Below are 26,731 nucleotides of genomic sequence, written 5' to 3' on the forward strand. Positions count from 1 at the left end.
GTCACACTCGTGGCAGTTGAACCCGGGCATCTGGGGTGCTAGACGAGCACCCACTGTTTCGGTTGACTAAAGCTGTGCCTAATGCGTGCTTCATTGCACACGTCACGTCACTGCATCCGTCCTCGCCTGCCACGTATCACTTGCTCTTCGGATTTCATCGGTGCTGTGTTTGCTGCGATGCACTCTCGGCGCCAAATCATGAGTGCATGAGGTGTGCCTAGTGTCATTGCACACGTCACGTCGCTGCCTCTCTTCGGATTTTATCCCTGCTGCGTCTACTGAGATGAACTCCGGAGCGTCTACATCAGCGGCAGCCGTGAAATGTGGTCGCCCCGGGAAGCACGCTGCACAAGACGAAGCAAGGGAAAACAAAACGCAATGCCGTGCAAGTTTACAACATCCACGACGACATACGGACGAATACCTAAGCGAGAACATTTCCCCAAAGTGACTACAATGCTTTCGCATTCCCGCACGCAAGCAGTCTTGCGCGTCTCTGCTGAACGTTTTTCGCCAAACACACACAGGAACACACACATGCACACACACACGTGCGCACACATACACACACACTGATAGATAGATAGATAGATAGATAGATAGATAGATAGATAGATAGATAGATAGATAGATAGATAGATAGATAGATAGATAGATAGATAGATAGATAGATAGATAGATAGATATAGATAGATAGATAGATATGCTTGTACTTCGTGACTTATCTTTACCAGACCCACGTTCACTAGGCGGAACATTAATGAAGTTTATTAAAAGGAAAGCAAACAGGACGCCAATCCATAAAAAGCGCTCTGAAAAAGGCCACATTGTAGGAGGGAATATTTCTTAAGATTCCGCCTCTTATGCAGAAAATACTGGGCAATAGTCATAGTTCCAGCAGTTCCTTGTTGATTATTTTAATGTTTAGGTACGTAGCTATGTATGTGGCTCCATGGGCGTCTCTTTCTAAGCTGCTGTCTTTTACAAAACAAATTTTGCAGTTACCTTCAAAGGGCTTCTCAGAATTCTCGCTAGTGTGCGGAAGCTCTAGGCGTAAAGCAGTCACCAAAGACAAGAATTGTTAACACGCCAGTCATGATCGTCGCAAGTAGTGCACTCGTAATATGATTTTATACGCAACTGCAGCTTATTTCTTGCGAGCTCAGGGACTCCTAGCTGTAAAGGTGGAAGACGTCGTAGCAATGGAACTTATTTCTTGTGGAATATCAGATACGGAAGTATATTTGGCTCTCAAACCGACGTAGCCCCACGTTTTCCTTCTCTCTATTTTTTTTTTTTTTTTTTTTTTTGCGGTTACATTGCTCGGAGTGTTCCAAACTCGCCATTTCTAAACTTCTGATAAAACTACGAATATACAAGAACACGGGGTTGGCAACCTTTGTCTGCACTTTTACAAGGGGTAACTGGTCGTCACGCTAATGCCCTCTAGCGTCTGTGTCCGACGTTCAGGCTCGTTTACAGTCCGGCGTAGCCCGCGCGCGAGCGAGCATCGGTCGAAGTCCGCCACGTGACGCCCGTCGCTCAACTTCAACATCTTTTTTTAGTCAAGCGTTGCTCGACCGCACCAGACGTCGAGCGTTGCCAGACAGCCGTACTACATGGACAGATGTCGGGCGTGCTCCTCCAAATGTGGTTATCGGTGCCACACGGAACCGCAGTGCGGAGGCTCGCCCCGTCTGGTGTGTTTTGCCTACAACGGTGCTTCGTGCTCGCGCAGCTGCTGCCGCCCCGCCAACATGTTGTCGGTCACACGCACGCAGCAACGCGAGCGTCCAAGTCGCGCGCCCACACATCTCAACGCCGCCGGGGCGCACCGCAATATGCGGGATTGTGTTGAGCTCGAGCCGCACGTCGCAATAAACCTCAGCGAACGCGAGCGGTAGTGCAAAAAATTGCGCACATCGAAAGCTTCTGCACGAATTTCGGTTTACGCTGCGTATACAGCGTAAATCGTACACAGTGTAAATCGTACACAGTTTAAACCGAACGTTTTGCGCAAGTGTTCGATATGTGCAATTTTTCGCACGACCGCACGCGTTTGTGGCGATGGGCGGCTCCCTAAAAGGTTGACCTCTGCCCAACGGGAGGTAGCGTCCGCGCGCTCGCCGGCGTTACGCTGAACTACACACAAACTTTTGTTGGGATTGAGTTTAAAGAAATTTTGTTCTGCCCAATTTGACACTTTGTTGAGGCCAAGTTGCACTTGTCACTCGCACACTGTGAGGTCACAAGACTGCCAACGATACATCGTCCACATGCACGCAACAAAAAATGGCTGGAACTCCTAATGTTTGAAGTGAGTTTATCTTAACAATAAAACGGGCGCAACTCCACGTCTCCCTGAGGAACTCCAGTTTCCTGTATGAATGCGCGTGACAATGCAATACCTATTTTCACCCGGAACGTACGGTTGTGTATATAGCTTTCATTAATATTTAGCATAATGTCGCGGATGCCCATTTCCGACAGGTGTCTCCGGATTTCGTAACGCCACGTTGTATTGTATGCCTTTTCAATATCGAGAAATGCGCATAAGATGAAATGCTTAAGTACGAACGCATCACGAATGTTTGCTTCTTCGATGCGCACGAGATGGTCGGTTGTAGACTTCCTCTTCCTGTAAAGCCGCACTGATATGGATCAAGAATTTTGTTTGACTCAAGGAAGCGGAAAAGGCAGCGGTTAATAATTTTTTTCATAGAGTCTGCACATACAAGTCTTGAAGGCAATTGAGCGGTAGCTTGTTACTAATGTAGGGTCTTTACGTTGGTTCAAGTTCGGAATGACAATTGCTTCTTTCCATGCAGATGGGAGGCAACCCGCAGCCCATATAGCATTGAGAAGTGCGAGTTGTGTCATTGTAATGTCACGGTGGATGTGTATAATCATGTCGTACATGATTCTGTCAGGACCCGGTGCAGCGCTCCAGCATTCGGTCAATCTCAGCTTGGAGATATTCAAGAGAAGGTTGTGGAGCTCTTTCTGTCTGCGTTTGGGTTCGATTTCTTTCAGTTCTGCTACTACTATGTGTCTTAGGAATGCGTTGGGATAATTATTCCAACTGGATATGCCTTCTAAGTGCTCGCCAAGAGCGTGAGCTTGGTCTTCCAGGCTATTTGCTTCGTTGTTCACTAGATGCAAAGGATATATGCCCTGCCAATTTATCCTTCTAATACCGCTGAATACTTTCGCCTCCTGAGTATATGAATTTATACCTTAAAGAAACCTCTCCCACTTGCCCTCCATGCCTGTCGTCGTGTCCTTCTTTCCTGGGATTTAACATGTTTAAATTCTACAAGATTTTCAGTTGTAGAGATTTCAAGCTGTTTGCCCCAGGCTTCATTTGGATCCTTCGTACCCGTCTGCAATCATCATTCCACCAGGGGAACACTCTTTCATGTGAAGTGACATTTGTTTGACGCATGAAATTCTCGGCTGTGTCATTGATAAAAGCAGTAAACTGTGACGCGGCATGATCTATGCTGAAAGTACTTAATAAAATTTTGTGATAGAAAGGTGCGTTGCTTAAAAAATTTTCAGTCAGCTGAGACTAATTTTTCAGCGAGGGACATGCGGAAGGGACCCATGTTGCCTTAATAAATTCTGCGTTTTTGGTAAGTGCTCACTGCCAAATGGAGTTTTACACGTTATTCTAAGCCAGAAAAAATAGAAGGAAAGCCAATCAACTCGTCTATTGGTGGATATGAATCACGATGAAGAATGTAATACCTTGGTTCCTTGTTATCAAGAGGCACGCAGCAGAGTTTAGAACGTTTTTTTATGAGTCGACCTCTCGCGTCGCTTCGCGAGTTTCCCCACAAGGTGTTGCGAGCATTAAAACCACCCAAGTATGTAGGGCTCTGCAGTGGCGTAGCCAGAAATTTTGTTCGGGGAGGGGGGGGGGGGGGGCCACGTTGGAGCTCGGCCTCTTGTTTAAGAGGAAACATTAGGTCGAATGCTCCTATCTAAATACATGTAGAAGGCGAATTTGTTTTTCTCGGCAACCACTGCACCAAATTTGACGAGGTTTGTTGCATTTAAAAGAAACACTTAGATTCCAGTGACTGTTTGTTGCGAATTTTCGATTTAGATTGTCAATATTTTATTGAAAAGTGGCAAAAATCGAAAATTTTCAGAAAACAGAACCGCAATGTCTGTACTTGATGCAGAGCTATTCATTTGTGAACTTCGTGCTTCTATATTTTTTGAACTTTCGAATTTTTCAAAAATTTTTTAAACAAGGTTTAGGCCCTAAATCGGAATTCCGCTCCCAACAGACACTCGAATTTAACTTACTCTCTCAAATGCAACAAATTCCATTAAAAGTCATTCAGGAGTTATCTCAGAAAAGTGTTTCTGCGTTTTACATGTATCTGAATAGGCCGCGTCGGAGTTGGGCTCGAGCTAAAGCTTCCTCTTAAACAATTTGCGTAGGGATCAAATACACGAATAATAACTGCATTGCCGTTGCCAAAGATGCTGCAAACGAATTCTTGAAGGCTACGCCCTGTCAATACAAGTAAAATATGTATTTTTTCATAAAAGAATATACTCGTATGTGCCAAAAATTGTACCCAACATAACTGATGTCAATGCTTCCATGTTTATTGTTTATTTAATAGGTAGAGAAAATATCACACGAACTTTAGAACTACATCAGTTCCAAGCCAGCAAAGCAGTGCATGCCGCTGGTATGAAAAATGCAAAGGCCATGAAATGAACAGGTTGAGGACAAATATGTTAATGAAACTTTGTCATTCAATAGCCTTGTTTACACTCTTGTACATATGCAATGGCCAGTGGAAAATCTCAATGACTGTCTCATTTGTACCAATGTATTACGTAGCAGCAGCTGTCACCGGTCGTGTATCGTGAGTAATTGCATTGAAATTACATTAGCAACCGAGAGCACATATAACAAGCAGGAGTTCTGCAGAATATACGAGGGCGAGTCAAATGAAAGTGAGCCAATGCGAATATATGACAAACGGGGTACTCTATTTCAAAGTAGCCTCCATGAGCATTTTGACATTTGTCCCATTGACTAACGAGTCGCGTAATTCCCGTCTCATAAAGATCCTTGGGTTGCTGCTTTAAAACGTCCGCAACTGACTTTCACATCATCGTCCGAGACGAATCTGGTTCCCTTGAGCTATTTTTTTGGTTGCCCTAAAATGTGGAAGTGGCAAGGCGACAGGTCTAAGCTGTATGGCGGATGTTGCAGCGTTTCGCGCTTGAACTTTGCCAGTTTTGTATTAACCACATCAGCGACTTATGGATGGGCATTGTCGTGGAACAAGATGACCCCATTCGTCAATTTTCCACGTATTTTGTTCTTGATTGCGACACGCAGCCGATCCGGCCTTTCACAATATCGAAAACAATTGATAGGCTCTCAAGATTTAGCAAATTCTATCAGTAATGGCACCTGACGATCAAAAAATAAAAGTCAACGACACCTTTCCGGCGGAAATGACGGCCTTTGCTTTCTTTGGTGGTGGTTAATTCGAATGTTTCCATTGTAAGCTTAGCCGTCGTGCTTCAGGCTCGTAGTAGGGGCATGATGGTTCGTCTCCGATCACAATTGCAGACAAGAAATCGTCATCCTTATTGTGATACCGGATCAGATGAGTAAACGCAGCGCCAATCTTCTCCGAATTCTGGCGGTGGTTCAAAATCTTGCGGATCCATTGCGCAGACAAGAGCCGATAGCTGAGACGTTCATAAATTATGGCATGAACCAAACCGGGACAGATGTTCGCACGCTCTGCCAGTTCATCAATGCTTATCCTCCGTTCTTGTCTCATCAGCTCATCAACCTTTGCAATTTTGTTAGGGGTGATTGCACAATGGCTTTGGCCCGGTCTGGGATGGTCTTTGCAACTTTCACGTCCTTCTTTGGACCGTTTGTTCCAACGCGCTTCACAGTGGCCAATGAAACGCAATGTTCAGTGTACACGGCAGCCATATGGCGACTAATTTCTTTCTGGAAAACACCTTCAGCTGTAAAAGAATTCACGGCACCACGCTGCTCAACTTCTGGAGCGTCCGTTACGGCACGCAACCATGTTCAACCTAGTGTGTGAGAGCATTAAAGAAGATTTGTCCTCCCACCTGCGCGTCACTTTTGTAAATGAGAGATGCCTGTGTGCTACGCGCAGGCCTTGTAGATAATGAACAGAACCATAATTGCGCGGTGTGGGTAGGCTCACTTTCATTTGACTTGCCCTAGTACATTAGAAATGCGAAGATACAATGGAATATACAAATGCGAAGATACAGCTTGATAAAGGGCAAAAAAGTGCCACTGGAAACAAAGTTCACTGCAGGTATACACAAAACCTCACAACAAGGTATTTAAACATGCGTATAAGTTAGTCTACAATAAATATACGCGTCTAAGAAAAGTCACGGTATATAATGCGTCAAACAAGGCAAATAAACATGTTGCGCAATCACAGATTCACAGAATCCTAGATACCGCCCCCATTCCATCCTCTCCCCCCGATGTATGGCGCGAGACGGAAGGTTGCGCGCTTGCTTCTCGCTTTTCTCCCTTGCGCACACAAGACTGAGCCACCATCGTGGCTTACCTATTGCCCCCCCACCCCCCACACGCTTTCACTTGCACATACAGCATGCAGCGCGGGGTCACGATGTTATCGCCTTTGAACTTTATGCGGAACATAAGGGCGACGGCGACGGCAGGGATGCGCCTAGAGAGTCCATATAATTGCTATCGCAATAATAAGAGTATCCGGCAACTGAAGCGCCCCGTGGCCAATTCCTTCCCGCAAAAGAAGTAACAAAATAGGACTTTCACCATGCGACAATTCGTTGCACCGCAACAACGCTTTTTTTTTCCTTTTGTGGGACGGGGGCACCGTAATAAAAAAAAAAAAAAAAACGCAAAGTACGTTGGTCACAATAGAATGCCTACTTTGGGTAACTAATTTGGCTGTTAAAGGAATATCGAAGAAAACACGACACGCTTGGTCCACCAGGAACCGTGCGAACACTGCTCGGTATCCTACACCGGCGAGACAAGACTTTCTGGAGAGGTCGCGCTCAAGCGCACGCGGTGCAACCCGTCGATTCCCCACCGTGATGGTGGCTAGCGACCATTGTTTCTTTTTCTCGTCTGCTAGCTAGAAAGCGTCCAAAGCTCTGCCAGGCGAAAATGCACTCGGCCAGAGAAAACCGAACGCGCACAGAAGTGCGCCGCGCGGGGGTCGGCGCGACACGAGAAAAACGCATGCGCTCTGGCTGGCCCTGGCAGCCCGAGGGTAGGGGAGCGAGAACAAAGAAATTGAAGAGGCTCAATGTGTCCTCGCGATTAAAAGTCAAAGTAGAAAAAATAAATAAGAACATATTTACCTTGGCTGGCTTTAGTGTCTTCACTGGATGCTTTGGCGCAGGTGAAAAAAATTTTGATATTTTTTATGCGACATGACGGCACGAATGAACCGCCACAACGCTTCGTCTCATCGGGCCTCGCTTCGGGCTTTGTCAACTTGTGTGATATTGTGTTAATTTGGCTTGTCTCGTTGTCTGGCCCGATGTACGACTTTGGAAAAGTCAATGCATCTTTGGCGTCAAATAATAATGGGCGCATTAAACTCACAAAGTTCCGCAATTGAAAATCTAAAGCACACGTTTGGAAATGTCAATGCCCCTTTCACATCAAAAGTTTATAAGAACTTTATACCGATAACGTTTCGGAATTGACATCCACGCGCTCCGTTAATTTTATGATAGCGTGTAGATTCCGCGGCCTCCGCGAGATGCCGCGGCGAGCCCGTTCACCATCAAAACGTCCTTGAAACTTTTTGCTCGGATGGGGCTGCTTGCGTTATGCGACTCCTGGTACATGGGCGTTGCCGCGAAATCCAGCCCGAGTTCGCAATTTTCGCGGTGAAATGGCTTTTCGAGCGCAAAAAAGATGTTCTAGACGAAATCCAGAGTGATTTCTGGCGCCGGAGGTTGCTTTGGTCGGCGGTGCGTGGGTAGCACGAACAAATTTGGTGGTGGGGGGGGGGGGGGGGGGCTGAAGCGCGATAAGCCCCCTCCCTGGCTACGCCACTGGGGCTCCGGGAGCTCGTCAACGATGTTGTAATGTGGAACATATACAGTAGCTAAGTTCTTGAAAAGAACTGGCCGAACAGACACCGCCTTAAGGGCCGTGTGAAGGGCCACATGTTGGCAAGCTAAAGTCTTGTCTACAACTATTGCTACACCACCAGGAGGACGCAGCAGCGTCGTCTCTGTCTTTCCGGACAATAGTGTATTGCCGGAGCATGATTGTGTAGATTAAGGATGTGTTCCCTGAACACATAGCACATTTGGATTGTAATTGTTTAAAACTTCCTTGATGTCATAGAGGTTGTGGATGAGACCTCTCACATTCCAGCGTATTATTTGCGTATCCACATTGTTTGTGTTCTTGTGTTGTATGTCAAGACGAGTGAAGTTGGCTTACGGAGCCTTCCCAGGCACCGTGATGCGGCTTTTGTCTTTCTTGGAGCGGTCGCGAAAATCATGCCGCTCCCAAGGCGCTGAATGCGCCGTCTGGCTCGAGGTTGTGTTCCTCGACTCCTGGGGGCCGTTGGACAAAAGCGCGGTCTTTTCGGGGTAGGCCTCGCCTGTAAGGACGAAGCTTTGGAGGGCACGAACCGAGAGGGAGGGGGGGGGGGGCTGCTGGGGGCGCGGGTGAAAGGAAATAAAAGAGTGGCGATAGGGACATTTCCAAGGTGGACACAAGGTTCTGTCATGGCGCGAGCAAAAGCAAAGCTCGCGGGAAATGCCCCCGTGCGCAACCTTGTCATAGTAGCAGGAGCGCTAAATGACGTCCTATACAGGTAAGGACTCTCCGATGCTATTCACGATGCTCCGATGACGATCTCTCCGATGCTATTCACAGCGTGTTTACAGGAGGTATTCAGAGACCTGGATTGGGAAGAATTGCGGATAAGAGTTAATGGAGAATACCTTAGTAACTTGCGATTCGCTGATGATACTGTCTTGCTTAGTAACTCAGGGGACCAACTGCAATGCACGCTCACTGACCTGGAGAGGCAAAGCCGAAGGGTGGGTGTAAAAATTATTCTGCAGAAAATTAAAGTAATGTTTAACAGTCTCGGAAGGGAACAGCAGTTTACAATAGGTAGTGAGGCACTGGAAGTGGTAAGGGAATACATCTGCTTAGGACAGGTAGTGACTGCGGATCCGGATCATGAGACTGAAATACTCAGAAGAATAAGAATGGGCTGGGGTGCGTTTGGCAGGCTTTCTCAGATCATGAACAGCAGGTTGCCATTATCCCTCAAGAGAAAAGTTTATAACAGCTGTGTCTTACCCGTACTCACGTACGGGGCAGAAACCTGGAGGCTTACGAAAAGGGTTCTACTTAAATTGAGGACGACGCAACGAGCTATGGAAAGAAGAATGATAGGTGTAACGTTAAGGGATAAGAAAAGAGCAGATTGGGTGAGGGAACAAACGCGAGTTAATGACATCTTAGTTGAAATCAAGAAAAAGAAATGGGCATGGGCAGGACACGTAATGAGGAGGGAAGATAACCGATGGTCATTAAGGGTTACGGAATGGATTCCAAGGGAAGGGAAGCGTAGCAGAGGGCGGCAGAAAGTTAGGTGGGCGGATGAGATTAAGAAGTATGCAGGGACAACATGGCCACAATTAGGAAATGACCGGGGTAGTTGGAGAAGTATGGGAGAGGCTTTTGCCCTGCAGTGGGCATAACCAGGCTGATGATGATGATGATGATGATGATGATGATGATGATGAAACAGGTAAGGGACAGGACTAGCCCAGCGCTTGGGGAAGGGGGTGGACGACTTGTGCGAGCTATCCCCTCAGGTGCAGATCGTGGTGTGCACGGTACCGGAGGTGCCTGTACGTGACAGTCACGTACAAAGAGCCGTAGTAGTTGCTAATGAGGCGATATGGAAAATGAGCCGAGAAAATGCTTCGAAGCTATCGAAGTAAACAAGGAGGTGAGAAGGTGTGGTGGCTTTCGACGAGACGGGATCCTCTTCAATTACAGGCTTGCACGAGAAGTAGGCTGGCGACTTCCTCGTCTCGATGTTGCTTTTTTAGGGGGTTCACGGGCGCTCAGGAGGCCAGAGTAGGTAGTAATGAAGAAGGTCGCCGTCGGTAACATTACCGTCAGCATCGCCGAGTAGCATCGCCGTCAGTAACAGAAAAAGAACGAAACCAAGAAAGAGAGATCGCCATGCAATAGGCTACATAAACATGCAGGGCGGCAGAAGAAAGGAAAAGTGGGCAGAGATGGAGGAGCAGTTAAATAGAGAACAAATAGGGGTGTATGCGGCTACAAAGACGCACCTTGGAGACTCGGAAGAGCCGCCAGTGATTGAGAATTGTGTTTAGAAAGGATGCAACAGAACTAAGTCGGAAAGAAAGGGAGGAGGAGTGGGAATGCTCATTCATCAGGGAGCCAAATGGAAAAAAGTAAATTCAAAATGTCAAGAGCATCTTTGGTTATCAGGTACAATAAGTGGGAAAAAAACTTGGCTGGGCGTTACGTATTTGTGGACGGGAAATAATTTCACAGATAAGAATAAAGAGTTAGTGGAATGCATAAGCGCTGATATCAAGGGTTTCGGGAATAATGCTGAAATTATCATATCAGGTGACATGAATGCCCACATACAGGATTGAGATGGCTATACTGACAAGAACGGGAAGTCAATGCTAAACCTTTGTGGACAACATTACCTCGTTATCATGAATACAGGGCCTAAGTGTGAAGGGCAGATCACGTGGGAAGTGGGATACCGGCAATCAACCATTGATTGCTGTCTGATGAGAGAAGGAATTCATGATAAGTTGAGAGAAATGGTCATTGATAAGGAACGGTTTAGCAGCATAGGGAGTGAGCATAAGTGCATCATCTTGAAAATGGGATACGTAGTTTGAAAAGAGAGCAATGAGTGCAAAATGGCCTGTCCAAATTTGAACGCTCAACAAATAACAAATATGGCCACTAGAGTCGAGGAAGAACTTGGCAAATGGCCAAATAAAGAGTCGGAATATAGTGAGCTTCTAAGTGTAATAACGACAGAAATACGGAAAGAGAAATAACATGTTCGTTGGAAAGGAAAAAAGAAACCGAAAAGCTGGTGGAACAGGGAGATACGAGAAGCAATCGCCGAACGACAATAGCATCCCGAGAGCACAGGCTGGCAAAGAAGGCGCAGTTGCCGCAGGATGAAGTAGCCAGTAAATAAGAAATCTACCGAGAGAAAATGTATATGGTTGAAATACTGGCGCAAGCAAAATTAAATTGTGAAAGTGAATGTTGGTTGTCACAAATACGAGAGAAAAATAAGGCCGCACCTAGAATATTTAGGAACTACATAAAACTATTAGGCAGGAAGTCCACAACATATCCTAGACGGAAATCAAAACAGACTGGAAGGAGAAGCGGCAATAAATTACATCCGAAGAATAACAGCCGAATGTTCCCAACGCAGCGACGAGGTTGTACTTGAAGAAAAAAAAAGAGCATGAAAGAGACCCAGGTGGAAAAGGAGCTGGTGCTCACAAATTTCAACTGCAAGAAAGCCGAAGAGAAAATTCCTAAGCGCACAGCCACAGGGCTAGATGAGGTTCCCGTTAGGCTGATTAATGAACTAGGGCGAAAAATTAAGGAAGCTCTGGTGAAAGCAGTGGAAAAAAACTTGAAAAGATAGACGAATACCAGGCAGTTGGCGGCAAAGTAGAATGAATTTAATTTATAAGGGTAAGGGGGAGAAAGATAGAATTCAGTCGTATAGACCGTTGACCATTACATCGGTAATATATAGGCTTGCAATGCAGGCAATCAAATTAAAATTCAAACATGGGCAGCGAATAGTGGCATTTTGGGAGAACTTCAGAATATGCTCAGAATAACTAGGTGTTTAGACAATAACTTGTTTGTTCTTACTCAGAGTATTGAAATATCAAAAGTAAAAAGTAGACCGTTATATGTGGCCTTTTTTTGACATTACAGGAGCCTATGACAATGTAGACCACAACATTTTGTGGCATATTCTGGAAGGGAAAGGCTTAGGTGACGATTGTATACAGCTTTTGAGAGGGATTTACCTAGAAAATACGGTTTGCGTTGAATGGGAAGGGATGAGGAGCGAGCAGAAAGTTCATATCAACAAGGGACTGAGGGAGGGGTGCCCTTTATCCCCACTGCTGTTTATGATGTATTGGTGAGGATGGAGAGGGCACTAGAAGGAAGTAATATTGGCTTTCATTTCATTTTTTTTCATTTCATTTTATTTGTGCCCATTTACAAGCAAATGGAGGGGGCCAAGGTAAAAGCTGCTTGTTGGCAGCCTGAGTGGTCCCTGGCCCCCTTTACATATTGGCATACCGGTGACAAAGAACACTTTCAGAAATCTAAAAAATAAACAACAGTGGGTTACATCAAATAAATTACATTTCTTTCATTGAATACATGTGGTTTTACGGAACCATGGCGATTTAAATCGTAGTTTTCGCCAGACAGATGAGCTCCGATGGTGTCAAGGCATGGATGTCAGTGCCGCTTTCTAGATAAGAATTTAGTAGCCGTGGCAGGGTATTTGCGACCATTTGATGGCCGTAATTTGTCCTCGAAAAGGGTATGAACCATTTTTCATGGCTGCGCGTCTCATATGTGGGTGTATTCTCTTTTAAGTTTGCTATATTTTTCATTAAGTAACTTCTATATTTTACCTGAAAGTAGTAGGTGCGTAGGAGGGTTTGTTTGTAGAGATGATGACTTTTTGTTATGTTGTATTTGGTGAAAAGACTCTCAGTGTGCGAGTTGTATGGCACATTTGCGATAGCGCGTATTATGTTTTTTTGCATCAATAGTATCTTAGAGTGATTGGAAGCTGATGACGTGCCCCATACAAGATGGCAATAATTTACATGCGAGGGAAACAGTGCATTATAAACGATCAATTTAGCTGACGTTGGTAAAAGGTAGCGATTTCGATGTAGTGTACTTGCTATGCGGCTCGGTTTCTGGAGTACAAAATCCACGTGAGCGTCCCATTGCAATGTGTCGGTAAAATATACGCCAAGTACTTTTACCGCGTCAACAACCTCTATTTTCTCAGAGTTGTGAAATATGTTGTGGGTCAATGGAGTACCTGTACCTCATGTTTTAAAGATGACTGCTTGTGTTTTATTTGAGTTTACTTTTAAAAAGTTGTCCTGGCTCCATATTGAGAGATGGGTTAATAGGTTGTTCACTGCATCACTGAGGCCTGTATAAGAATTGTTTGATAAAAAAAAAACACTCGTATCATCTGCGTAGTTTATGAATTTTGCTTCTCGGTGGATAAGAACTATGTCGTTTATGTAGATGTTAAACAGAAATGGGCTAAGGATACTTCCTCGAGGGACACCTGTTTGTATTTTTCGTGTAGAATATATGCTAGTGTTTATAGACACATATTGCTGTCGATTTATAAAGTAGGATGTCAGTAACTGAAGAGGAAGACCCCTGATGTCGTATCTTTCAAGCTTAAGTACTAGGTGGTCATGATTTATGCAGTCGAACGCTTTTGTGAAATCTATGAATAGACCATTTACAAGTAACTTATTTTCGAGGTTATGCAGTATATATTCTTTCTGTGCTACAAGTGCTAGTTCTGTTGATTCACCTCGTTGAAAACCGTATTGAGCGTCTGTTATTAGTTTATGTTTATTCCTGAAAGATGTTAATTGGTTAAGAGTAATTTTTTCAACGCCTTTAGAAAACTGCGGGAGAATAGATATCGGACGGTAATGTTTTAAATCAAGCTTGTCACCTTTCTTATATAACACAATTACTTTTGCAATTTTCATTTTTTCAGGAAACGTGCCTGATGCTATGCATAAGTTATAAATATAAGGTAACACAGGTGCAAAGTCATAAATGACGTGTTTGATAGGTCTTATTTGGAGGCCATCAGCATTGCAGCTACATGAATTTTTCAGTTTGAGAAAAACTGAACAAACCTCGGTAGGGGTTGTCGCTTGGAAAAAAATAATGTCCATAGTTGCAGGGAATTGAAATGTACATGGTGGGTTTAGTGATGAATGGGAATCAGTGTGTGTAAAGTAATAATTGAATGCGTTAACTAAATGATCTCCGGTTAAAATGCATCCGTTTAGAGAAACTTTCTTTGTAGGTTCAGTGTTCTGTTTACGTCCCATTAGTTCATTTAACTTGTTCCACATCTTCTCTGTTTGTTCCTCGCATGAAGAAAAAGTACGTAAATAATAGCGATTGCTTCTATTTCTTAGCTCTTTATTTAATTTATATCTAAAAATTTTGAAGCATTTTAGATCCTCGCCGTTCCGAGATTTTATAAACCTGGCATAAAGCTTATCTCTTTTCTTTATTTTTTTTTAGAAGCTCTTTGGTGATCCAAGGTTTCCGATAAGCTTTGTGGTTTCTTTTCTTATGTATGAAATGCTGCGCATTAACAGCTGAGAATTTCTTTAAGATGTTGTAGGCTGGCTCAGCCTCGTTTTGTCGAAAAGCCTCCTTCCAAGATACTTGTCTCAAGGCATCTTGAAAGGCAGTTAATGTGTACTCGTTTATTGTCTGAAATGTTTTTTCAGTGTTATCTTTTCCGGTATCGTTTGGTCTTGTGTGGATAAACATGACTATTGGCATGTGGTCACTGAGAGGACAGTTTAAGACTCCGCTTGTTACTAAGAATGGGTTATAGTTCGTTATAAAAAGATCAAGAGTGGTTTTCGTAGTTTCTGTTAACCTCGTGAAGGTTTCAACCGTATTTATACATCCGCTTGACACAAAAATTCTTTGAAATATCGTTTTCCTAGCACCATCGGAACTCATATCAATGTTGAAGCCTCCTCCTAAGACCACTTTATATTTGTTTTCTGACGCAAATTCTATCATGCGCTCTAAAAAAATGAAAAGAGGTTCCAATAAACCATCCGGTGGGCGGTAACATACTGCAAAGAGTACACCCGGTGTTTGGACACACAACATTTCACAGTTTTCTGTCATACAAGAATACTCGGCTAACAGTTCACATGTTAGAGAATCATCTATCAAAACAGATACTCCTCCACCGCGACGTGAGGTTCGGTTTTTATAAAATACTTTTTTGGAAGGCAGGCGAAAGACATCATCAGAGGAATACCATGTTTCGCTTAGCATGACTACATTGTACTCGCTATTTATATCAGAAAAGAAAGTTTCTAATTCAGGTAGCTTGCTGGAGACTGATTGAATGTTCATATGTATGAAAGACAGTCCCTTCTTTTGAGTGGCCAAGAACGTGAACCAATCCTCCTTGCCAATACATCCCAAATGATTCATTTCGGCAAAGAGTCAAATAATAGCAACAAGAAATGGGCGTTCACTGCAATAGAGCACGAAGATCATTTTCAACCTTAACGACAATTGCCGATTCACCGTTTGCCCTACGCACAAGAACTTTTCCATTTGAGTGCCACACGAACTTGTATCCCGCCTCCTTTGCCCATTCTTTGGCAGTGGCAAGGAGCTTCCTCGCGCGAGAGGTTAGGTTTTCGTTAATGAAGATGTTGCCCTGGTTGTCCCTTAAGGCTCGCCTTTTGGCAATCCACGCATCCTTCAGCTCCTGCCGTGCAAGACGGATAATAATTCCTCGCACTTTTCCTTGCTTTGCCGGGAGCCTGCGAACTGCCACAACATCTTCCTCAGATGGAGGTTGAAGTTCAAGCTTCTTTGAAAGATCATTTACGTTTTCGAGTAGGTTTTCACTGTCAGCTTCAGGTACACCGTGTATCTCAATGTTAAGACGTTTGCTGTGCCTCTCAAGTGCGTCTATGTCAGCATGAATCTGATCGAGCTCCCTAGGAGAAGCGTACTTCTCTATTTTTTCTACTTTCCGTTTGAGAGTGTTTAATTCCTTTTTGTGGCTCTCAAGCTTTCTTTGAATTTCATCAAAGTGATCGGAAAGTGTTTAGATGGACTGTTAGATCCCGTCTACCTTGTTCGGCAGACTAACAAGCAAGTTTAGTTTTCGGTCCATTTCAGCAAGTTTTTTTGTTATCTCACTTTCATTCTTACACGCTTTAGCAGAGGAGGAGGTTTTACTTCCTGTAGGTTTGCAAGACTCGCACTTCCAAGTCTTTTTGAATTGATCTCGTTTGCCCTTAATGGCATTTTCAGCAACGCCAGAGCAGGTGCCGCTATAATACGAAAATTCACATTGTGAACAAGTCAGGAACAATTCGCTTTCATCTATCACAGAGCGACATTCACAGCAACGCGAAATAGTTTGCAGCTGTACAGGTCTATGACTTTCCAAAATAGGGCAATGAGAACAGCAAATGAACACAAATTTGTAGATTGGCTGTAGCGGAAAGAGCGCGTTGCAAGATGAGTACTTTTGGAAAGGTCTAATGGTCCCAGGACTTACTTTTGGAAATGCGGTTGTTTGGTTGAAATCAGGGGTACAATGAGGACTCCATGAGAACCAAAGGTCAGTGGGTCAACTCGCATTGGGAGCTCGCGGGAAAATCACAAATGAAGCTGTGCAGAGTGATGTGGGCTGCACTAGTTTAATCTCTCATACACACAGGCGGGTACAGAAGTAGAGCAGGAGCTTCCAGGTTTATTTTATGCGGATGATATTGTGTTGTTAGCTAACAAGCAAAGTGATTTGCAACGTCTGGCTAATATCTGTGGAGAGGAAGGCAACAATTTAGGTTTAAAATTTATTGTTAGTAAATTAGGTGTTATGGTATTCAGTGAAAACAGTGAACAGACAGTGGTGATACAGGGCCAGGCAATACCTCGGGTGAGAGACTATACATACCTTGGTATATGGATAAACGAAGACAACAGATATATGGAAGCACAGGAAAAAACGATAACAGTGAAGGGGAAGAGAAATGGCAGCCATAATGAAGCACACAGCCCTATGGGCATACAATAGGTACAAGGCGCTCCGAGGTATGTGGAAAGGTGTAATGGCCCCAGGACTTACTTTTGGAAATGCGGTTGTTTGGTTTAAATCAGGGGTACAATCAGGACTCCATGGGAACCAAAGGTCAGTTGGTCACCTCGCATTGGGAGCTCGCGGGAAGATCACAAATGGAGCTGTGCAGAGTGATATGGGCTGCACTAGTTTTAATGTGAAGGAAGCTCGCAGTAAAATTGAATGTGAAGAACGACTGAGGATTATGGAAGAAAGTAAATGGGCTGGGAGAGTGCTGAGGTATCTGTACAGGAAAAACTGATTCACAGTGGAGGAAAGGAACTCGGAAGCTTACCAGCAAGTATGCGGCCTGTAGGGTGGCCAACACAGCAACAAAGAACGTCAAGCGGAAAGTCAGAGAGGCTGAAATAATCTCATGGGTGGCGGTAATGGAAAAGAAACCTGCCATGAGTAACTACTTATAAGGAAAAAACGAAATAAGGAAAAGAACAATTTATGATAACTCAAAGGGAAGCTCGCTACTATTCGAAGCGACATCGGCATGCCTTAGAACACGCACCTACAAAGCGAGATATAAAAAGGAAGTAGAAGCATGTGCTTGCTGTAGTAAAGCTAGGGAAACTATGGAGTATGTTTTATAAGAATGTTAAGATGTCTACCCAGCGGTCAATTTAGGCACCACTGGCCTCCTTGAAGCCCTTGGGCTCAGCGAGAGCAGTGGAAAAGTAAACATGTCCGCAGTGGAGATTAGTAAGAGACGATTGGAAGATTGGAGGAAGAAAAGTAGAGAAACGACAAAAAAAGGAGACGCACAAAAGCACAGTTCGCAATAGGGGATCAAAAAATTTGGTTGTGGGAGTTCATAGTGTTTTCTTTAATTGTTTAACCTAGGTAGGACTTTAGGCAGTGTATTAGCAAGAACTTGGTGGCGCAACCCACCACCCCGTTCCAGAGGGGACGCTGATAACATCAATCGATTCATCCATCCATGGGCCGGGCCGAGTCTGCTGCGACGTTCTCCCCTTACGCGCTGGAGCAGCACACCCTGCGGTAGGAAGAAACGCGCTTCCGTGCTTCTTGGAAAGATACGTATCCCTTTATTTTTAGTGTGATGATGTCGTTTTATATTTTCCTTGTATGGCAGGATCGAAAATATGCTGCATGGTCACCATCGCAGTTTGGACAGTGCAGGGCGCCAGTACAGTTGTCATAAGTGTGTTCATGGTCGGCAAATTTTGCGCATTCTCATCGGCCGCAGCAGCTTTCCGAATCATGTCCGATTATTTGGAATTTAAAACATCTATATGGGCTTGGAATACAGAGTCTTACACGGATTTTCGCATATCCTGTTTCGAGGGACTATGTGAGAGAACTGGAGCGAAATAATAGGATTAGGTGCTACGTGGGAATTTCGATGTTGTCTCGTGTGATCTTGATTCATTGTACTTTTGTTACGTTTCGTTTTTTCCAGCCCTCTAGGAGTTCTTCTTCGGTCAAACTTAGATCTCCGTGTGAAATCACGCCTTTGGATGTGTTCATCGATTGGTGCGGGGTCACTGTGATTTGCAAATCGTCGAGTGTTGCGAGACTGGGTAGTTTTCCATGCTGGTGCTCGTGGCCAACCTCAAGGAGGAGGGCCCCGCCAGTCATTTTCGTCACTTTGGTTATACCGCGTTGACGGGCTAGTTAGTTTGAAACCATGAAATAATGTGTCGGCGGGACTGAACGAGGTGTCTCTGCGTATCCGCTTCTTTCCGCGTCCTCGTTCAGTCGCGCTTACACATTCTTTCATGGTTTTGTTACCTTATAGACATTATATTATAGACATAGACATCATAAAATTAGACGTTTGGCAACAGTAAAGGGAGAAAATATTCTCGTGGTCTTTTCAGGATTTTAATTAAGAACGACGTGAAATCGTGGGAAGATTTCTTAGCGTTGCCAAAAAAGTGCAGCATTTCTTCGGTGTGCGCTCTTTTGGTAAGAGAGCGATCAGACAGTCGGTGGTAGGACTATAAATCCATACATATTTACTTAGCTTCGGCTGCTATGCCAGCCACCCACCAGCAAGCAAAATAAGGGAACGCTTTAAAACGCAAAGGAAACTCAGACGCCAGCTGTAGATAACCACTATAGCCTGATATAATAGACGCAATGTTGGATAAACTACACGAGGTAACCCTTGGTTCCTGAAAAATTGCAAGTCAAACGAAGGGAACGCAGAAGAGACGGAAAGTGAAAGAGAAAGACGAGGGTTGGAGGGAGAGAGAGACATGAAAAAGCAACTACCTAGTGCCGTGTAGTTGAAGCGAAGGCCGAAGGGGCGTGTTGCCTCCGCTGAGGGGCCGTAGAGGTCGAAACTCCCGGCATCGGCTATACCCCCAGGATCCCCTTTTGCAATGACACGGCTAAGCTGCGCATGGTAAGGGTCAAGAGGGTACAGCCCTCATGTGCTCAGGTGCGTGGTGTCGCAACACACCAAACGCCTGCTGACACAGGCACCCCTGCGGGTAACGCGAATTTTGTGCGCAGGGATGTACTTGTTTTCATTGCGCGCTCTATTGGGCGGCGCTGTCAGCCTGTCCCATGCGCCACGTGGCAAACGGAACGGAGTGCGGCGCGACTGCCTCGCTAACCTGCAGATCCCGAGAGGCAGCGCGTGGGCGCGATTCATCGCAGCCACCGCAGACAGACCTCGCAGACGACGCGAGCTGCTCTGGTGCCATTTCATAGCGATTGCCACCGCACGCTTTTCTTCGCACGCTTTCGCCATACCCCCCTCCTGCGCTTTCCTCCTCGCATCTTTCATCGGCCGCTGCACTCTGCGTTTGCTCTTTCATCCTTCTCTGTGCTCCTTCGCTTGGTAGCGCCTGCACCAATCCTCGCCGCGGGAGCGGCTGGCTGGTAGCTGCGGTTTAAAAATAGTGTTCTTAATTATGCCTGTGCTATCGGCAGCTGTGAAATCTCGAAGATGAAGCAGTTTAAATATCTCGGCATAACATTTTCCCGTGTCTGCTCTGGAATGTTGATGTTGAAAACGTGTGCGCTAAAGCTATTAAGGCTCCGTGGGTCCTTAGGATAACCTTGATAAGGCTACTTTCGAGATTAAATGCTTAGCATATAAACCGTTTATTCGATCCATTCTTGAATCTGCGACAATTGTGTGGGATCCGCATGCACTATTTGGACGGAATAGACGGAATACAAAGACATGCTTCAAGGTTTATAGTTAACGAGTACCGTCAAAGCTACTCGCCTATAGTACTGTGCAAACATGCTGACCTTCCTTCGCTTTAGTGTAAAAGAAAATATGAAAAATTAAATTCTTTCTTTCAAATTATACATCAGAAATCAAAAATTGACTACAAGAAGTATTTTCAAATTAAATCTAATGAGAACTCCTGTCACCGCCATGGGATCTCCATTCCATTCCCGATAAGACGAAATTATTGCCTTAAAAATGTTCCCCTAGAGTCACTGCACAATAGAATATGCTGTCTTATGGTATTGTAAACTCTCCTTTTCTCGACATGTTCGCATACAGAATCAGAGATTTAATGTTTGCTGACTCGTAATCGTGACTGCTATTCACTTGTTATTCTTGCACGCGCTGTAGCTATTTTCGTAGTTTTTTTGGGTAAGTTACATCTGCTTCTGACTGTATTCGTCAGTGATTGCTTTTGACAAAGGTTAGTGTTATGTTTCCACCCCTGCAGTAGCCCTACACGTGGCTATTTTGTTAAACTTGTTCTTGTAATTCTACAAACGTAGTACGAACATTGAGGGTTTTCATATGTGTGATATGTCCGTCCCTGTAATAGGCCAACACAGGGCTGACAGTATTAATGAACTCACGAACGAAAGAATGAAAAAAATGAATGAATGAATTTACGACAATAACCATCCCCGTAGGATGCGTTTTGCCTAAACTTTCTTCTTTCTCATGCCATTGGCTACGGGCGCCCGCCTCCTTTCCCGCCAACAATGGCGGCCTCCATTCTTTTGTCGGTATTTGTTTTATCCTACACGGCCAACTTCCAGAGAAAACTGTGCGTGTTTTTCGTATAGCGGGAAATGCCGAGTCCTCCGCGCTGCTGCTGGCTATGTGCTCGCCTCGAGCGACGCGCGCAGGTGCTGCGCGGTGGGCGTCGTCTCTTCGAGAACCGCGCGCGCGGCCGTTCGCTTACGTCTTCGGCTATTTTCGCGGCACATTTTAAAGTGTTACTTTGGCACAATCGACACCACATGACCTCAGCACCGTGCTGGTCTCCCTGCAATGCTTATTCTCTCTGGGAATTTCTATTTCGGACATGTCGCCGTTGTTTACGCAAACTTCAGTGGTGTTTCGAGATTCATGCAAATGCCGTGCAGCCGTGCTTAAGTTTCTGAACTGCCATGATTTTCATGACACCACTTCTATGGCCGCCTTCCAATTGAAAATGAGTTCGCTATCCTCAAGCACATTAACAGGGAAAAAAATTCATCAGCAGAAAAGCAGCTGAAATTGTCCAGCGCTGCCGCCACCGGCCGCCTTTAGATGAGTGCGGCTGCTTCAGCGCATTGCTACTTGCACAATGTGTGCTACTTTCCAGCACCGGTTGTAACCGATGTGCAAGGCACGTCGGAGAGGGAAGCCCGAAAGGCTGATTTATCAGAAAAAGTACTTGGGCAGTCGTACTCGCGTACACTGAAAAGGGAAAGACAGGGAGCGTAACAGGGCTAGGCCCAGTCGGTTGGCATGCACTGGCGAAGGCGTAAAGGTGAAAAATTATGAGAAGGAGAAGCGATAACAGCTTGCATGCACACAAGCTAAATGCATAATATTTCGGTCTGTCGCAAGTGGTCACGTAGGCTAGCCTGCCTGAGAAACTGGAGCAGCGCTTTTGTTAAGTTGTAGTTGTACCTGCCCAATCTCGCAGAATATTTTCCGTTAAAGGGCTGCCATTGAAGTACCTCAAAGGCGAGGCGAAGCACAAGACGGTTATCACCATGTGCAGTCATATAATACAAGCTCTTATGTTCCTTCATTGCAACAAGTGCAGTTAGCAGTGTTCACCCGTTCAACTAGAAACGAATAAGCGTTGATAAACGAAAGTATACTCGCAGGCGAAGCAACAAATTTCCTTGTCGTTAAGACTTGGTAAAAGTTGTACGTCCGCGTCGCATGCGTCGTAGACAGGTCGCGGATTTGACTGTTGCCTTCAGTATGTTTCCTTTTCCTGCACTTTTGTTTCTCTTTTTAAATATTAGTTCTACATCTCGATTAATAAACAAGGGTAACTTTCCCAATATTTTTTTTTTGGCTTCGTATAGCTGATCTTTGTGTGGTTTGTAATAGCTGATGCGATGTGCTCTGCTAGACAAAAATGGACTAGTGTGGGTGTGGGCATGCTATAGATCCGAAAAATACTGCATGAACTCTGCTTTTTGTAGTACTGTTGTTCATTGCAGTATTATTCTCAACGGAACTGTTTTGCAACAATAATAGTAGCCAAATGAGTTAGAAAAAGCAACGGTGCATTTTTTTTTTCACGTACGGCTACTTAATAAAATTTTAACGTACGACTGATTCGACTCTTGTACGGCAAGCCGTCGTGTCCACCCTCCTGTATTTTGTTCGCTGGATCGTAGCATTCAGATAAAGGCAAACAACCATTCTGTGCAAATGGATTACGCGCTGCTCCGTTCCCTGCAGTCTCCCACGACTGATCTGGCGCGCGATTCACGGTAGGGGGGGGGGAGGGGGGCGGGCTCAACCCCTGGCCCAGTGGCGGCTCACGACGGCGGACTCGAGCGCGCGGCGGCGAACTGCAGTTGTCGCGCGGAGGCGCGGGTGATGAGCGGCGAACCCTTCGAGCGGACCGACACGATGTTGCGAAGGGGGCGCACGTGGTGACCTTGAACACTTCTCGTTCGGCGACAGTTCTTGGTGCTCGTCTCTGGGGCCAGCACGCTGACCGCGGACGGGCGAGAGAGTGCCAAGCAGTCCACTAGCGGTGAGCTCAACGGGCGCCTTTGGCTCGCTGATTCTCCATGAAGAAAACTAGCCGTCGCATAGGAGCCGGCGGTGGTTTTAAGTACGCTCGGAGAGTCTGCATCGCAGCACTGCCCCTATGTTTGAAGAAGAGCAGCGAAATTTTGGTTTGATGGAAAACAGTCAATACGAAGTAGGAATTTTAAATAGTGGTACAACCGATCGAGGTTTTTGCCAAGTAACATTGTCACTTTTAGTTAGCAGCAAATTCAGAGCTGGCGACCAATCTCGAGGAATTACATACCGCGAGATTCTGTGGGCGAAGACATCCACTTGACGATCGCCGATCTTCATTGCCACTACGAATTGAAGCAGAGATGCGCAATTTTATGCAGACTCATCAATCTGTCATTGCTGAACGCTCCGTTGCTAATTCTTTCTCACTTTTTTGCGATTAGAAATTGTGCACCGTAGCATCCATGTTGAAGCTGGACTGACTGCAATTATTTTGACTGCGCTTCCACATTTTTCGTGGGATCGAAAACTGGACTTGGGCAAGAATCATATTAAGGACTTGTCTGAAGAAAAGGTTCTGTTGTTGCTAAGTGGTTCATGAAAAGAGCTCCCTCTGTCATTCACCACGTCCAAAAGAAGCCAAGTCCGAGGCTTTCAGCATTTTTAACCGTTGGTATTGTTGCATAGAAGTATAGAAGGGCGCTGAGTTTTGTGACAAGCACTGAGACCTATATAAGCGCTGCTTTCGTTCTATTGTACCGCCTTCCAAAAAAGAAACAAACAAACATTGTCAGCCGGTACATAAACAAGGAGAGGGCGCCAGACGACCGCGCAGCGCCTGATGCCAGTCCTCGAACGTCATCGGCCCTTTTGGTTCTCGCCGTCCCAACCGAGGCACCGGCGAGCTGCCTGAACTCGTGATTTTGTCGAACGTTGTTTCCACGAGTTTTTCTTGTGATCGTGCGTGCGCGAAATGAAGCTGCGAAGGATTAGACGCCTCGGTGATCGTACAATACGCCAACTCGCACTAATAGGGCCGCGTTTGCCGAATCATTTCAACAAGGAAATCTTCACCAACGGCACGTCGATGAAAGGGTTAAACTAGGGAGCTTGAATGCGCCAAGAACTAAGGGAAGCCGCAACGAGCCGCCCTTGGCAGACGAAGGTAGACAGCGGAAGTTTTCCTCTTTGTTGGATGGGCGCACTTCGGGAGGCTGCATATCGAAGATTGTGGGTGAATAGGGAAGATGCTACTGCGTAAAAAAGAAGGAAAACTCAATGCCCAATCCTAAAGCAAGTTCCAAAGGATGATACGTGATGAAAGTGACTAGTTTAATTGTGGAAATGCTATCAGGTTTTCATTATTAGAGTATTATCCTGTGCGCTTAATTTCTTCCAACCGTGGCTGCTGGTTAACCGAAGCCAAATAGTTACTTATCGGTGGTAGTGTGCTGAACAGTGCGTCTCAAGCCAGCAGGCTGCAAACCATGTTTGCAAGCGGTGCCCGCAGAGCAATCGAAACCATCGGCTACAGAGGAAAGAAGAAAGGTGAGTAAAATCGACGCGCGCATTCCATTAAGTGACGGAAATGAACATCTGTGTCATTTTTCTTAACATCTTTTAGACTACGTTATCACAAAAAAAATGGCACTCAACTAAGATACAATTCTTGGGAACAGATACCTTCAACATATAAACACACGAGGAGGGGCAGGGCGCGGAAACAGAGAGAGAGAGAGAAAACAGAACAGTATTCCGAGTATGACGTGCTTCTGGGGAATGATAGCGACAACACGAATAAGAGCAATTTTAACGAGCACATGATGGTATTATTTGGAGTATTCAAGCTTATGCAATGAAGATGGTCCTGTATATTAAAACGCGCAATTCTTCCTTGACAATTCACAAATAACCGGAATTGTGCAGAAATTATGTTTATCGCACATCAAAGAGGTATGCGATATATAAAAGAACATTATTTTACGTACAACAACGCGGCAAGCCCACTGCGTGAAAACAGTGTTGAGATTTCTTTCAACTTCACAGCTTCTATCGGGGCCCTTTCACGTAGCATATTTTGATGATAATAACCAATTGAGCTTGACAAATCATTTTGCACTTGCATTTCCCCGTTTCAAGAAATATTACTACCCTTGAAGGCTGTCCTCTTACTTACTCTGAACGAAGTACCAACCGGCGAAATCAGAAGCTTCTAACGTCATCCATACTAGTTTGGACTATTTTCTAATTTGGAGCTTTCAGATTGCTTTCTTTTGCAAAATAAACACATACATAGTTTTATTACGCGCCACAATATCAAAATGAAGGTTTAGGAAAAGTAATGTTAAGATAAGAATTTCTTTTTTGCGATTACAGATTGGAAAAACGCTGGACTGTTCCCAAAAGCAACAGTAATCGCAAGCATCTAAAGAATGTTATAGGCATTTTTATTATGTCAGTGGTACTTTTTAATGGAGCTACAGCTGTTATCGACCACCAGTAGGTGGCCCCCTAGCAAATTTTAGTGAGTGTACATTCTGAGAGCGAACTAACTAGAGCTACACGATGAGAAGGTTAATTAAAAAAAAATCAATGACCAGCTGACGTGCCTATTCTCTCAATTTGTCGGCTCTATTTGAAGCACAAAAAGAGAGGTGATAGCTTTGCCACACTGTGACGATGACTTTGTTTTCCTCGACTGCACAATTTTCCCACCCCTCTCAAGAATTCTTTGCAAGAGCCCTTGAAATACAGATGCGCCGGCGCAGATGAGGCCCCTGCTGCTCCGCAGTGTATGACCGCACTGCGGCGTGGCTCCTGTGTGCGTTCTCGGGGCCGACTGTTTCCGTCCTCTTCTGGAGCGCTTCCTCCCGTCTTCACAGCGCTTTCCGTGCCCTTTTCCCGCCACCCAACACACAAAGGAAAGAAGTCAGAGCAATGGGCTTTCTGTTCCCAATCAAAGCAAGAAAGTCAAAAGGAGGAAATAAAAAAAAAATGTAGCCGCTGGAAACATACCGAACGCTTATTCACGACACTGTAGTCAAACTACGATGCAGGAGGTGACAGCGCAGTACGAGAACCAATGACTTCGTGCAGATAATATGATGCCTGTAAGCATGAGACTCGAAACTAATGCCAGCAGCTTACGAATCCATCCCTGGACGCCAGCTTTACTTCATTATTTACAACGAACTCGGTTTTCACTTTTCTCGCAGTTACGACGGTACTGCAACATGCGAAGACTACGAAGCAGTATCCCGTCGTTCCAAGTGACCATTATTTACATATTTTTCGAAGGATCACCAAAACCTAAAGGTGTCAATTGATATTATGACGCTAAAAGCTTCTATGCTACAAATGTCCTATGACTGTAGAAATGCAACTATGCTTACACCCCGGCTCCTGCCGCGCTGCTGACCAGCACAGAACTCACTGCTTCAAGAATGTCGCATTTTTTTATGGTTACACTCAATTTGTAAGCTGCCATTCCGGAATTTTCATTATACTTTGTCATTGAACTCTTGATCGCGGAAAATCTTGCTCCAGCGAGGGGGACATCAGCGTTAAGAGCTATCCATTTCGTGGCAGTCCATTCGGAATATGCTCATGTTTGTTTTCGGCACTGTTATGTGCTCGTGCCAGTTTTTCTTCTTTTCTTGTTAGACACAGAAGGCTTCAACTTCTTAAAGGCATGCTCATCGCTTCACAAAAGCTTCTGTACTTCACTTCAGGGAAAAAATAA

The 26,731-nt window shown here is 45.0% G+C and overlaps 1 protein-coding gene across 4 annotated transcripts in view; it reads left to right on the forward strand.

The window, feature by feature from the left end:
* Nucleotides 1-26,731, forward strand: part of LOC126535535 (Kv channel-interacting protein 4-like) — a 298,260-nt gene that overhangs the window by 141,229 nt on the left and 130,300 nt on the right. The window contains exon 1 of one of the 4 annotated variants that reach the window (XM_050182353.3): nt 22,851-24,537. The exons of the other annotated variants lie outside the window; for them this stretch is intronic. Within the exon in view, the coding sequence (XP_050038310.1) occupies nt 24,477-24,537 (61 nt within the window). The 5' untranslated portion in view covers nt 22,851-24,476. Of the gene's footprint in view, nt 1-22,850; nt 24,538-26,731 lie in introns of those variants that run through there. 4 annotated transcript variants of the gene reach the window in all.

Source organism: Dermacentor andersoni, chromosome 7 (assembly GCF_023375885.2).
Source record: "Dermacentor andersoni chromosome 7, qqDerAnde1_hic_scaffold, whole genome shotgun sequence".
Classification (NCBI taxonomy): domain Eukaryota; kingdom Metazoa; phylum Arthropoda; class Arachnida; order Ixodida; family Ixodidae; genus Dermacentor; species Dermacentor andersoni.